Source organism: Phalacrocorax carbo, chromosome 7 (genome assembly GCF_963921805.1).
Source record: "Phalacrocorax carbo chromosome 7, bPhaCar2.1, whole genome shotgun sequence".
In the NCBI taxonomy this organism is placed as follows: domain Eukaryota; kingdom Metazoa; phylum Chordata; class Aves; order Suliformes; family Phalacrocoracidae; genus Phalacrocorax; species Phalacrocorax carbo.
Window position 1 is genome coordinate 1073314 of NC_087519.1, and position 14127 is coordinate 1087440.

The following is a 14127-nucleotide window of genomic DNA, read 5'->3' on the forward strand; positions in this document are numbered from 1 at the left end:
AACAGCCCTCTCCCACGTATTGCTTTGAGCTGTTCCTGACCACCGTCCACGAGAACGCTGTGCCATTGATACCCTCCGTGACTGTGCCAGAGAGCTTGCTGGCAGCTAAACGGTTGCGTTAAGTTATGTAGTTATACGCGGATGATAGTGGTACGGTGCTTTAACCCCGTGCCCTGGGCGCGCTGGTTTACTACTGTAGTTGTCCTTTCCCCTGCCAGGAGTTGTATGTTTTTATTCCATGCCTTGTTCCTCTGATTCTGTGTTGAAACATTTCAGTTTACTAAGCTGGCCTAAAAATATGGCTCAATGGAGGGTTAGCCGAGTGCCAAAGCTGCCTCAGGGAGGGTGCAGGAGTATGACAGCAATTAAGACTGGCTTAGGCTGTCATGCAGCCGCAGCCTGTCAGAGCAGCAAACTCTATCATGCGGGTGAGAGTGAGCTGTGCCGGAGAAGGGGAGGCTGGAACTCCCTGTGCCAGCTGCTCTGCAAAAACTAACGTCTTGCAACTACGTGCTGAAAGGCAGCAAACGGCACAGTCAGTGGAGGAATGAATAGCTCCTTAAATTGACTTTACTGTCGGAGAAAACAACTGAACTATAGCCTGCCTTTTCTTGCCCTCTCCTCCCACATCCCCCGCCCTTGGTCACAACGTGCAGTGAAAAGGTACCTACTGAGCTGGGAGGGGTGCAGAGGAAGGAGGTATGGGAATATATGAGATTTAAGTTCAAAATGTCTTAACGTTATGTTTTTAAGGTTATATGTAAAAATGTAATACCACTCACAAATTAGTAAAGCTGTTAGAACTTTAGCACTTATTTTCATTTCAGTTTTAATGTAGGTACATGCACAAATTAGGAAATTTCTATAAATAAATAATTTCTTATCTCAATTCTGTGGGATTCCTGATGGAGAGACTAGGTTTGCTCCTAATACTGGGGGATGATTGGGAAAAAAAATCCACTAACCGTTTAAGCTCACAGGTGATACCAGCACTTTTTGTTCTTGAAGATTTCTCTGTTTTAATTATATAGGTACGGATTTATGGGATGAGTGTGGGGATTAGTGGACTTTAGCCACCTCTATTCCATTCCATTACTAGTGAAGCGCATGGATCCGTGACCTGTGATACAGATGCACAACCTCCCTTCTCTCCGACTCAAAAGGTCTTCTGGTTGCCGGGCTCGCTAAAAGGCTGGCTGATTTTGCATGTTTTTCCCTAAGAATGCAAACCTGTACCACACAGCAGCAGTAGTGGTTGTAGCAATGGTTCTGTAGCTCCTACCTTTTCCTCAGACAGAAGCTCCCCAAAGTAAGGCACTGGACAAACACTGTCTTCTCCCTCAACAGAGCAATTCCCGGCTTGTTTACACCGCTGTATCTCCTACTTTACAGCCATAAATTTATTATTTCATTATATCGCGCACGTTTCAAAGCGGCAGGGAGATGTTAGACCAAACGGGAGGCAATTAGCTTCTGAAATAAGTGAAATTCAGGGTGGAATCAAAGAAGAATGGAAACACGATAGTGCGCACGCAGACCAGCATTGCTTACAGAACTTCTGTTGCTGTTGGTAATTTGTGCTTATTATACTTTGTATTATTGGAACATTGACCAGGAACTTCCTATAACTTTCCAGTGAGTAGCCAGTGAGGTTTGTTTTTTCTTGTGGATTTTTCACCCAAAATAAAATAGGAAAAAAAATCAAGGAAAGAAAATAAAATGTGTAACGTAGCCTTGCTGTGATGGGGCAGACAGGTCCCTGAAACTCATCGCAGTCAGGTTTTTGAAACTGAATGAGATTCAAGTTCAAAATGTCTTAACGTTATGTTTTTAAGGTTATATGTAAAAATGTAATACCACTCACAGATTGGTAAACCTGTTAAAACTTTAGCACTTATTTTCATTTCAGCTTTAACTTAGGTACAGGCACAAATTAGCAAATTAGTCTCAGAGAATCTCTGAAATGTACAAGAATGAAGTTTTCCATGCAAAAAATAGGCCAGAATGGGCTATGAAAAATTCAGGTTTAAATCAGCATGTATATGTAATGGAATATGATTAGTTTAAAATTTGTATGGACAGTGAGTGATAAAAATCTTGACGGTGATGGTATTTTCCCCATTTTTAACCACAGAGTTGGTTGATTTCTTATTTTTTATTTTTAAATCAGGAAAGCCAGTTGCGAGAAGAGCAGAGGAGCAGCCCCTTCTGTGGTAGAGAGCACAGTTTAAACTATTTTTAAAGGTTTTGAAGCTATATGGTGCACCTAGGAAAAATGTTTTCCAAAGCAGTAAGAATCATATCATTATAGAGGTTTTTGTCCTACAGTAAAAATAGTCTGCTATTTTTAAGGCCAAAGGAGCAGCCAAAAATGTTATCCGGCTTTTTAAAAGACAGCAACCTGACAATGTCCTGTGGAATATGTGATTGTGGTTCTGATCCCACGGGGAGATTAAGGTAAAGTAGAGCAAGGTTAGGTTTTCTGGTGAAGTTATGCAAAATGCAGCTCTCTTGTCTGTGTAGACCTTGCAGAAACACTGGCTCCTCACAACAAACACAGGAGTTACCCCATGGCTTGCATAGTCTGACACAGAATTACTTGGGCTTAATAATCTTCTTGATTTCTTTGGTTGGTTTTTGTTTGTTTTGGTTTTTTTTAAATTAAAAAGATAACTCTTACGGAAGAGATGAACAATTAAAAAAAGTAACTCATTAGGATTTTTCTGTGGTCCGACAACATCCTGGAAGGTCTGTTCAGGAAGTGTTTAGCAACCTGTCTGTACCAGGGGTTGTAACAAGAGGGAGACGACTTCCAAAAATAGGCTCCCTGTGTGCCTAGCAGCATGGATTAAATGTCCAGAGTGCCTAATATGTCTAAAGACAGCTGGTCCATTCCAGAATCTCAACAGGAACAGTGCTGGTTCTAGTGGAATTTGTTATCCGCTCGTCTAAAACTCGAGCACTGTAAACTTGTATTTCAAACTGTCTCAGCTATTGGTGAGCTCCGCAAGATCCAGAGATGACTAATGTAAAATCCTTGCCTTGGCAACGTCAGAGATTGTAAATAGTGTCTTGCTTCGGCAACATTTTGGGGCTCTCTTCTGAGATTAACTCTTCTATGATTAACCCAGCTCTCCATTTTCCTTTGTTGGTTAGTCGTCTGACCCAAAGTGAAAAGACTGAATTAATTATGAGCGTGTACCCTCAGTCGCAAAGAGAAGAATGTCTTGGCCTGGAGGGAATAAACTTTCAGTTCCAAATGCATATAGTATAATCAAAACAAAGCCTTACTAGCAAAGCAATGGCAAAACAATGGTGCCTAGAAATATGAATGCTAGAGCGAAAAATAAAGTCACAGAAAATCTATTTTCTGTTAAGGCCAATTATAAAAAGCCGCCTTCATTTTTTGGCGGAATCTTCCTAAGAAAATGTTTCTTTTAGGGGAGATGCTTAAGCTTTGGGAGCGTAGAATTCCGTGTGTGAGCCCAAGGCAGACATGCCGAGGGATCGCGGTTAAAACAAGGGGGTGAAGCCCAGGGTTTTTGAGCATGGTTTTATTTCAGATTGAAAGCATTTGGTAACCTGAAAGATAGGGAGGAGAACAAAATGTGCTTTCAATGAAACAAGGAGAATATAGAGGTGCCATTTGCATTGTGCCATTGAGAGTTATAATCGCTAGCTATTGTTTTGATGAAACTGGTGGTTTCTTTATACATTTACCCAGATTTCATAACCAAGCACCAACATTTGAATAGTACATATTGCGTGTTTTGCTGATTTTATAAATCATTGTCTTTTTATTTTGGTTTACCTACACTGTACTAGCACTACTTCCAGACTTTGAATCGTGGTTTCCTGGTTAATAGTTGTCTCTCTAGGAGGTGGTTGCAGAAAAGCACACTTGAAGATTTGAGAAGAGTGACAAGCTATGCAGTATGTTGCAAAATACGAAACACATCAGCTGGAATAACATGAAATTGCAGTAATTTACTAGAGAAGGAAAATAAGTTGGTTAAAGAAAGGCCAAGAGTCTTTGAGGGGGAAAAGTCTCAACATCTTTGAACTAACAAAAAGCATTTCCTTGAAGTTTGTAAAGTGCTTTGGGGCCTGTCTCGATGAAAGACTCTAAGTCATTTTCCTTGACTTTGTTGTGAGTCCAGACAGGTGTATCATTACGCTAGGGTTGTCATTCGTCCCGTATTTCTCTCTCCCCACCAGGCATGGGCTTATCAGCTTTTTGTCCGTTTCCCGTGGTGACTCAGCCTTCTTTGTACGCTCACGTAAGATCTTGGGTTCTTGAAAGCATCGCTAGTACCACGTGAATGGACTTCAGGCAGCTCAACGAATGTGTCTTCTCGTTGGGAGGTTTCTTCGTACTTAAAATCTGGGTCACGTCGCAGTAATGAAATGTGCTGCCGAAATACGACTGGTATTATTTGTTTAAAAGGAAATTGAAGAAAACATTTGTTCTCTGTTCCTCTTTCCATGGATCTGCCCACTGTGATTCAGTTTGTATGTCCAGAGGATTTGAACAAAGTGACCGCATTTTCTCAGCAACGAGGTCTGTGTTGTCTGAGCTGGTTGATGGTGGGACACGGAACCCGCCCCTGGGAGCTCACAGATTCAGACCCAGGCGTCAGTTGTCACAGCTATTAGATTTGGTGACAGTTCACAGCTTTGCATGTGTGGGTCAAGTACCCATCTGTACCTGCAACATACACAGCATGCATTGACACTCTTCCTCAAAATCTAAAAAAGAAAAAAGTTTAAAAAAAATGTTGCTACCTTCTTGGCTTTGTGTAAAAAATGTTTCAAGAAATGCTGTGGAAGTAATGCAGGAAGAATATTGTGGCTGTTAAAACCAGATATATTCCACGGAATTTTTCAGTGTGCTTTGTTTTGTAGAGTGGATTTTTCATACTCCCTGGCCATCAGCTTCATGATGGCAAAATCTAACGTACGGGCACAGTTACTCAGAGACGGGAGCGTTTTTGGCTTGCTGCTGTCACTTGGAGGGGAGGTGTGCTGTGGCACCGCAGCAGGAGCTCAGTATCATCTATAGCAGCAAGCTCTGTTGTGTAAAAATGTTGAGGATCCCCACACGGCTGACACAAGTTTCACCCTTCCCTCTTCTCTTACTATCTCACCTCTTAGGGGAAGCTCTTGGTCTCCCTTCCAGCGCCGGGGAGGGCGGCCAGGCTGGCTCGTGAGCTCTCTCCAGCTCTGTACATCCCCTCCCGCGGTGCTGGGGAGAGCTCGGTGCTCTGAGACCCAGCGAGGGTTCGTGGTGTCTGTCTGATCTGCCTGGGAAACACCTGGGCATTACATTTGAATGCAGGAGAAATTGCTGAGCTAGAAAAAAACCTAAAGGAAAAAAAAAAGCACCTACTGTGCTCCTGTCGCTCACCAAGTTACACTCCTGAAGTGTGTTCGTTGTCTTAATCCTCTGGGGCTCATGCGGTGCTCAGGCTTGGAATATATAGTTTTCAGTGGTGGCAATTCAGTGTTATTACTGAGTGCCAAATTAAATGTAGAAATCGTTCAACGCTATAATTTTAAATTTTCTTGTCAGTTATCTCTTCCTATTGTTCATCACTATTGTTCTTTTACCATCTTAAACGTTTTCCTGTATCAAAAAGCCTTAAACCCTGTAATTATATGTGCCTCACCTAATTTTTCTTTTAATAGTTTGGGGAAAAATAGATAAAACAGTAGTACCGTATGTGGTGGGAAAATAAATCATCCCTAACTGAAAATTTCATGGAGGTATGCTCTTATTTAGAAATATGAGTCATTCACAGGAATTTCTTTCCTGTAGGTACCTGTGCCGTGGGGTAGCAGCTGTATTTGCAAGGGCAGTGAGCCTGACGGCTGAGTGCGGCGCACACGGGGAAGCGGGGGATTTATTGTGGCTCTAGCTCGTTCAGCTGCTGCTTCTTAATAGCACCTTCGTTTCTTATTTTCCTGTTGCACAAATTGTTTAACGAGAATTCCCTTTAGTTCCTCTCCGTCGTGTATATTTTTTCTGCAGAACATTCTTCTTTTTCTTTTTTTCCTTTTTTTCCCACTTTCTGGTTTTATTATAGATATAGAAGGAATTCAAGAAAGAAGGGGTTTTTAAGAGTTTAAAATATGACATGTATACAGTGCAGAAACATAGCTTGAGTCTTTAAATGTTAAGTATATTTGTATTTATACTGGATTTATACTATATAATAATGTATTTAATTGACTTTGGGTTCATGATGTTGCCATAATACTTTAGCACCAACTTCTCACGATGTGAAGCAATTCCACTGTTGGACAGAGAGAGGATTTTGAGCTGCAAACTTCTGAAAGAGAATCTACTGAAAAAGAGAATTAAAGTACAAGAATTGCTTAGGGTTGTTTAGTGTAATCCCACATACAGCCGACTGTACGACTGTTGGACCTCGGTCTTAGCGCTCCTCCCGGGCACAGCCGAGGTCTCGGCTGAGTGTGGCTAAGTGAGGTACTCGGTTACACCGTCATCTAGGCAGGCTCTTTGCCGACCGGCACGCTGCGGTGAAATCCGAATTGCACGTGTTTGAGGAAGGAAGTTCACCTACATGTTTAGGCTTGATTATTTTGACTGAGAGAGGGTGTTAAGTAGTCTGGTTTATGCTTGTGTCGGAAGAGAAACGCAAATATAATTCAAGTAAAAACTGTCCACTGCCAAATGTATCAAGCATTAGGAAAGCAAACTTCTGTAACTGAGAGGATTGTAGGTAACTGTTGCTAAGTCCATTAGAGATATTTATAACCCCAGGCGTGATACCCAGGATGTGGAATGAGCCAAAGAACGCTCTGGCAATAGCATACAGAGGAGTTGAATGGGTCCTGGCTGAATAAATACCTGCGCACCACTGACAAACATTAAATTGGTTCATCTTTTGTCTGCCTAATATTTGTTTCAGTTCTAGAAAAATCAGGAAACTCATAGTATAGCAAATTTTAAGTAATATTTTCATTCTCAAAATGGAATTTCACTCATGTCAGTCTTCTTTCATTGTTTTACAGTTTTGTCTAATTCCGTTTTACACGCGTATTTTTTTTTTAGTATAGTCTTGTTTAATTCCTAGCCAGGAAATGGCAGTCATCTTAGATTTCTCACCAGAATATTTTAAAAGGCTGCTGTTTTATAAAGTCACATTGCAGGATCAAAGTGTATAAGTAACATTTCAAAGAATGGGGTTTACATCTTTGAATATACTAAATCCCATTACATTTTAGTCATTTACTTGATTTCTAATTTCCTATGGTAAATAGTTACCCACTGTCAATCAAAAACTTTAATTACTTTGGTGTAACTTCTTACCTTTCAGAGTTTTTTGAATGAGGTAATTGAAACTTAAGGATCTTACTTGTGTATATGTTTATCTGCTCAACATCTATCTTTTAGGGAGTCCTGACTATTTCAGTTCTGTGCAATACACCCTTCCCAGAGAGTGCATAGCACTGGTGATTGGAAGTTAGTTTCTGTAATTGGGTTAACTTGAGACCACAGTTGTGAGTGGCACAAAAGTGTGATGGTGTAGAAAAGGCTTAAGAACAGCAATGCTCAGGCCCAAGCTTTGGTGTTTAGGTTACGGTATCCTCTTCTTGTGTTCTGCAGAGGGACCTGGGCAGGCTGGATCAATGGGCTGAGGTCAGTTGTATGAGGTTTAATAAGGCCAAGTGCCGGGTCCTGCCCTTGGGGCACACCAACCCCAGGCAGCGCCCCAGGCCCGGGGCAGAGGGGCTGGGAAGTGCCCGGCGGAGAAGGCCCTGGGGGTGCTGGCTGACAGCCGGCTGGGCATGAGCCAGCAGTGCCCGGGTGGCCAAGGAGGCCACCAGCCCCCGGGCTTGTGTCAGCCCTGGTGTGGCCAGCAGGAGCCGGGCAGGGATGGGGCCCCTGTGCTCAGCACTGGGGAGGCCCCACCTCGAATGCTGGGCTCAGGTTTGGGCCCCTCGGGACAAGAAGGCCCCTGAGGTGCTGGAGCGTGTCCAGAGAAGGGCAGCGGGGCTGGGGCAGGGTCTGGAGCACAAGTGTGCTGGGGGGCGGCTGAGGGGGCTGGGGGGGTTTAGCCTGGAGAAGAGGAGGCTGAGGGGAGCCCTTCTCGCTCTCTGCAGCTGCCTGGGGGGGGTTGGTCTCTGCTCCCAAGTAACAAGCGATAGGACGAGAGGAAACGGCCTCAATAGAATCACAGAGTCACAGAATCATTAAGGTCGAAAGGACCTGCAGGATCATGAAGTCCAACCATCAACCCAATGCCCCCAGGCCTCCTAAACCATGCCCTGAAGTGCCGTGTCTACATATTTTTTTAACACCTCCAGGGGTGGTGACTCAAGTTGCATCAGAGGAGGTTTAGATTGGATATTAGGAAAAATTTCTTCATCAAAAGAGTTGTCAGCCATTGGACCAGGCTGCCCGGGGCAGTTGGTTGAGTCACCATCCCTGGAGGTATTTAAAAGACGTTTAGATGTGGCACTGAAGGACATGGTTTAGTGGTCGACTTGGCAGTGCTGGGTTAGTGGTTGGACTCAGTGATCTGAAGGGTCTTTTCCAGCCTAAATGATTCTGTGATGGCATTGGCAGATGTCACGGAGATCAGGGCACTCTTGGGCTGCAGTTGGAGGGACTGATGGTGCTCCGTCCCACTTGCCTGGTGCTTGGCTACAAGCACACACTGCCTGCCTGTTTGCTCCAAGAGATCAGGGCCACTTTGAACCCCGTGCTCTATCACAGCGAGTGCTCTGGGGATGGAGCCTCCAGTAACTCCCAGCTTCCCTCCATCCACCTGTGGATGGCTGTCCTGTTCAGCTCTCCAACATACACCAGCTCAGTAGGCTGCGTGAAGCCTGGCCAAGTCACGTGCGAGGTGTGCTGTGGCGTTCTCCAGCGCCTGCTCTGTTGCATTACTCAGATGCCCATTGATTCCCTTCATAAGCTGATTTAACGTCATAAAAATGAAGAAATTTCTTTTTCCCATAGGCTCAGTGAGCTAGGCTGGTCTCTGAGGAGACAAACCCTGAAATGAGTGTGGGAAAGAAATGAGGAGGGAGCAGGAGCAAGGCACTAGGTTTCCTCGTGTCATCCTACCATATCTTAAGTACCCTTGAGAAGTTTGCTCTGATGCTTACATATTCTCGACCTTTTTTCCCTTATCTTTCTGATTTTATTCCCCTCTTACACTTCTCACCTTCTCAGCATAAACGTGTTTCCTGTACCCAAGGGACCACTGTGGGTATAAGCTACCTTGACTCTCTCTGTTCCTGTGCCTGGCTTCCAGGGCTTCCTGGCAAGAAGGATTGCAAACAAAAATCCCTTTGACCTGTGGAATACAAAAAAAGACTGGTTAGTCATGCTGGCTGCCTGGGCGGGCTGGCATGTCAGAGATGGGACAGAGCATTGCGTGCCGCGGCTGTTGATACCCATTTGAAACCCATTGAAGCTGGGGTGGTTGAAGTGTTTATGACTCTGCTGTCTGCACTCCTCCGCTCACTTCCCTGTCCTAGAGGTTGCTGTCTGTGATCTGATATGTGTCTCCTTGCAATATGCAGATTGAGGAATTTCAGTGTGTTCTAATTCAGCCAGATTAATTCCTGAACATGTTGATAATACTGCTGGTAAAGTCCCCTTTTCAAAGCATGGAAAGACTAGAGCTTCTTGGAGTTTTAAGAATATTTTTACATGGCAAAACAGTGTTCTTTTTCTCTAACTTCATTCCAACAAATTGCTAACTATTTAACTTGAAACATTGATACATTTAAACTATTTGGTTTGAAAGTTTAATGGCCATTTTCTGTCTCAGGCTGTATTTCCTGCTAGGCTGGTGAATTAGTTCTCCCACATACAAGAACACTGAGAAACCTTAAATGTAATTGTTCTTTTTTCAGCCACCTAGAATAATGGGATTTTGGTAAGTCATACTAACTTAAAATACGTGATTTGATCCACACAACACTGGTAAAATATAATGCGTTCCTCAGTATTTCTGAAGTGAATACACATTATATGCTTTAAGGTATCTTTGGACCATCCTGTCCATCGACGTTTGATAATTTCTTCAATATTATAATCAGATCCTCCTGATCTGTGCAGAAGTACAATAGGAGCATAAGTCTATTGTTGTGGTTCCTTCCCGCCATAAATCATACCCTAAAAATGAATCTGGCAGCAGTTTGTAAGAAAGAAAAGTCGAGATGTAAGTTCTGATAACAGGCATATTTATTTTACATCTTTGTATAAGAATTTTATTTTTATCTTTTTGCTTTTCTAGTGGCAAGGAGTGGGAACAGAAAATTGGATTAAAATCTTTGGGGATTTTTCCCATTATTTCTCTGCATTACTTTTTTTCCACATACAGTAGATTCTTTTAAATGAAATGCAAATTTTATCGCAAGTATTAACAACCAAAGGATACTGTCATGGACTCAGTTTTAATGCTTCTGTTACTAGAGGGCGCAAGATTATAAGGAACCAGTTTTTATACATTTAGACTATGGTTGCCGTCATCTTTCCTTAAACCTCATGTATCAGTCCACTTTTGCAGTAGTTACTTCAGCCATTTAAGAATCTTGACTTGTCCTTGTCCCGTCTTTAAACAGTTGTTGTATTAACTACTGCTGGAAAATGCCGGACATGTACGTACAAGAAATGAAATCCCATGTTTGCTGGCAGTTAAATATTACATGTAACTAAAATATTTCACTCTCGCCAATACCGAGTACTTTTCTTGCTAAGTGTCCGAAAAATAGTGTCAGTAGTTATGTTATTCTTCATTAGCTGGAACACCTTTCGTTTGAGGTTGAGATTTACCTGGCTGCAAACAAATGCAACTGTGTATAGTTTTTGGACTGTTTTTGAAAAATATTGTCGCAGTGTTTCTGTCTGTGAATGGTAATAGTGCCACCGTTGTCTTTTCCTAAACCAGATGGCTGTTGTGACATTACTTATGTTTTAAATGGTATAGATTTTTTTTTCTGCCTAGTCAGCAATAAGATACATGCTGAATGAGCTTCAGAAAAGCAGGTCGTGATTCCTGTTGTGATAAGCATATGCTTTTCTTCCATAAGAGAATGCTTTTTGTGACGACTTCAGCTAGGAAATGCTTATTACTTTCTTACCAGTATATCTGTGCATTACAACTCGGATTTCTTGCTACTTCTTTCTTCTGCTCCTGACCCAGTATATGCATAATTTTAAGCATGAGTAGGCCCATTCGAATCAACCCAAGTAGGAGCTTCAGTCAGCTGAAGAAGGCATAGCCCTCAGTCCACAAAAGCGGTTACATTTATGCACAGATTTGACTATACCAGCAGCCCAATGGAAGGCTGGAGATAAACGGGACACATTCCCTGGAATGGCCTCTTACTCTGCTTTGGTAAATCTTGCCCTTGCATTGAGTCTTCCTGTGATCTGATCTTATTCCCAAATACAGTTGTGTTGAAGATCAATCCCAGATTCCTTTGCTGAGCTGCTATATCCTCACCCATATTGAATGCATAGTCTCACTTATGATTTCTTCTTCTGTGAACACTTGATACAAATTTAGATTTATGCCTCATCTCAAATTTAATGCAGAGACTTAAAATGAAGTATTGTGAGGAACACAGGGCTGGAAAGGACAGCCTAGGTCATTGAGCCTAGTCATTTGATGCTGAAGACACCAGGCACCGTACAATCCTGTTCATCTTAAAAGCAGGTAGATTTTTTGTTCCTTGTACTCAGATTGGAGGGTTCTGCAAAAACCTCATTGATCTAATGGTTCGATGTATCCGTGGCGGGATTGTATTCATTTGTTCTTTTGCCAGTGTTACGCTTTAACTTAAGTAGCTCTTCTCTTTGATTTAAATTAAGCCATGTATATGGATGTAAAAGCTCAGTGCATCAGAACACTGTCAGTGTTATATAACTTTGAATTCATGAGCTGAAGCTTAATACATTTCTTCAATGACTAAGTATTCTTGTTTTTTCCTTTTATAGCTTTACATGTGGTACACATGAAAATGAGGCTGAGAACGCGGAAAGCTTCTCAGCAGTCGAATCAAATTCACACACAACGTGCTTTGAGGGCAAAGAGGAAACATTCGGAGGTGGAAGAGAGCTTACCTGTTGGCGGAGGAAGACCACAGAAAAATGAAACTGGCTTGTTGTCTTCAATCAAAAAGTTTATTAAAGGAAGCACACCCAAGGTACACCATCTGCGGGCTGCTTCTTTTGGTTTTCAGTTGGGTCATATTCAGTTAAATTTGATTTAAAGACATTTCTATTAAGAGTAAATAAACATGTCATGTGGTAGAAGTAAAACATTTTTGTAAAGAATTGGAAGGCAAGAAGTACCTGTGGTAGTTGTGACAGGTGACAGATACTTTAAAAAAAGAAAAAGGCAGACTTGCAAACCCTACAGGATTCAACTGAGGACAATCCAATAAATCACAAGATTTATTACCAAAGTATTCCTTTATGAAAATGTTGACTAATAAATTAAGTAGAATTTTAATTTCTCTTTTAAGGATTCCTTGAATTTGGGAAATATCAGTACTGGCAACAAAGAAAAGCAAGTCTGTAAGCATAAATTTGCTGAAGAATTTTAGCAATTTTATTCAAAATTGTTTAGGAGTCCATCAGTCAATAAAGGTCAAACCTCACAAATTCAACTATCAGGAAACTGGTATGACTGCGCAGCGTATTATTACAGTGAGCGCTGCCCTGCTTAGTGCATCAAATTCAAATATTTTCAGGACTAAACTGCTAAATCTCATCTGTCTTGATCCAGACAGAAACCTGAACTGTACTAATCTTCACATGTTAAAACCTGTTGCATGTACGTTTTGAGGGTGAATTTATATATATATATATATATATATATATATATATATATATATATATATGTATATATGTTACTTTGCTAGGCTGAATGTAACCTTGCAATTGCTTCAGAAACCTGTGGGTTTTTTCAGTAAAGGGAGACAGGTTAAAAAAACCAAACAACTCCATTCAGTCCCAGCAGTCCATAACTTTGATTAAAGTAACAGTATATTCTTAAAATGTCAAAAATACAGTGAAATTTAATATTTTATGGCATGTGTTAATTACCTGCCATGGAAACGCTGAAGTACCGACAAAGAAATGTTTCAGAAAAAATAAATGGTTAAATCCGCTTACATTTTGGTTTTCATTAAACCAGGACAATTAATCTATTTTACATTCAGCATCTATACTGTAGCTCAGTTGTGCAACATTTTGGCTGCACAACCACTGCAACAAAACGCTGACATCTAAGCAAAACATTTTACATTGGAATTTTAAGATAAGGGAAATATGTCTGGGTTTCCTCTCCTTTGTCTCTTCAAGGTTTTGTTACCTTTCTCCCCCTCTTCTCTTCCTCCCCCAAATCTTTGCTTTATGTTTTGTTCTTTTTTTTTTTTCTTGACAGGTTTTTAAATGGAAAATATCCACATTTTTCTCCTGTTTCCCTTCATGTCCTCTCCCGAGCCTGTAGCAGGACTTGGAGTGGTTCCAGTGGCATTAGCATGGCATGATATTGATACTGCCGGGCTATCTTCCAAAGCGCTAATGACTTAACAAAGTAGTCTTGTGGCTGCCATGGAAACGTTATAACTCTTTGAGATAGCGTATGTGTGCAACTTGCGTGGTAGTTCGTTTATGGGTATGCTAAAATTTAAATCACCGCTGAGGTTATAGGGATTTACGGCAATAAATGTCTTTGTGACAAGTATGTCTCGACAATTTTGACCATAGCTGTAGGTCATTTATCTGGTGTTGTAAAGATGTCTTACTAGAAATGCTCTTAAACAAACAAAACCTGAAAAAGCCATATAGCTGTTCAGTTAGAGAAACCAGAGACTAAAATGTGGCTCTTTGAACGCGGATGGTGATAGGTCTGATCTTGCGGTCCTTTGCGAACTCGCGGCCCCATGCAAGTCAGCAAGAGGATGGAGCGCGCGATAGGATCTGTCCGTTACAAGTGACAGATCCGACGTACCAGAAGAACTGACGCACGTGTGCGTACAGGGAGGACTGTTCACAGTTTTAAATGTTAGCATTGGAAATACTGTAGAACTTGCTGTTGCAAGCTCCTCTCAACTTGTTCGGTTTTGGGG

At 41.7% G+C, this 14127-nt stretch overlaps 1 protein-coding gene across 3 annotated transcripts in view; it reads left to right on the plus strand.

Annotated features, from left to right (window-relative positions):
• Positions 1-14127, plus strand: part of CTDSPL2 (CTD small phosphatase like 2) — a 43864-nt gene that overhangs the window by 9024 nt on the left and 20713 nt on the right. For 2 of the 3 annotated variants that reach the window (XM_064455962.1, XM_064455961.1), the window contains exon 2: positions 11987-12195. In XM_064455962.1, coding sequence (XP_064312032.1) covers positions 12004-12195 — 192 coding nt within the window. In that variant the 5' untranslated portion in view covers positions 11987-12003. Of the gene's footprint in view, positions 1-11451; positions 11706-11986; positions 12196-14127 lie in introns of those variants that run through there. The other variant, XM_064455964.1, reaches the window with a different exon arrangement.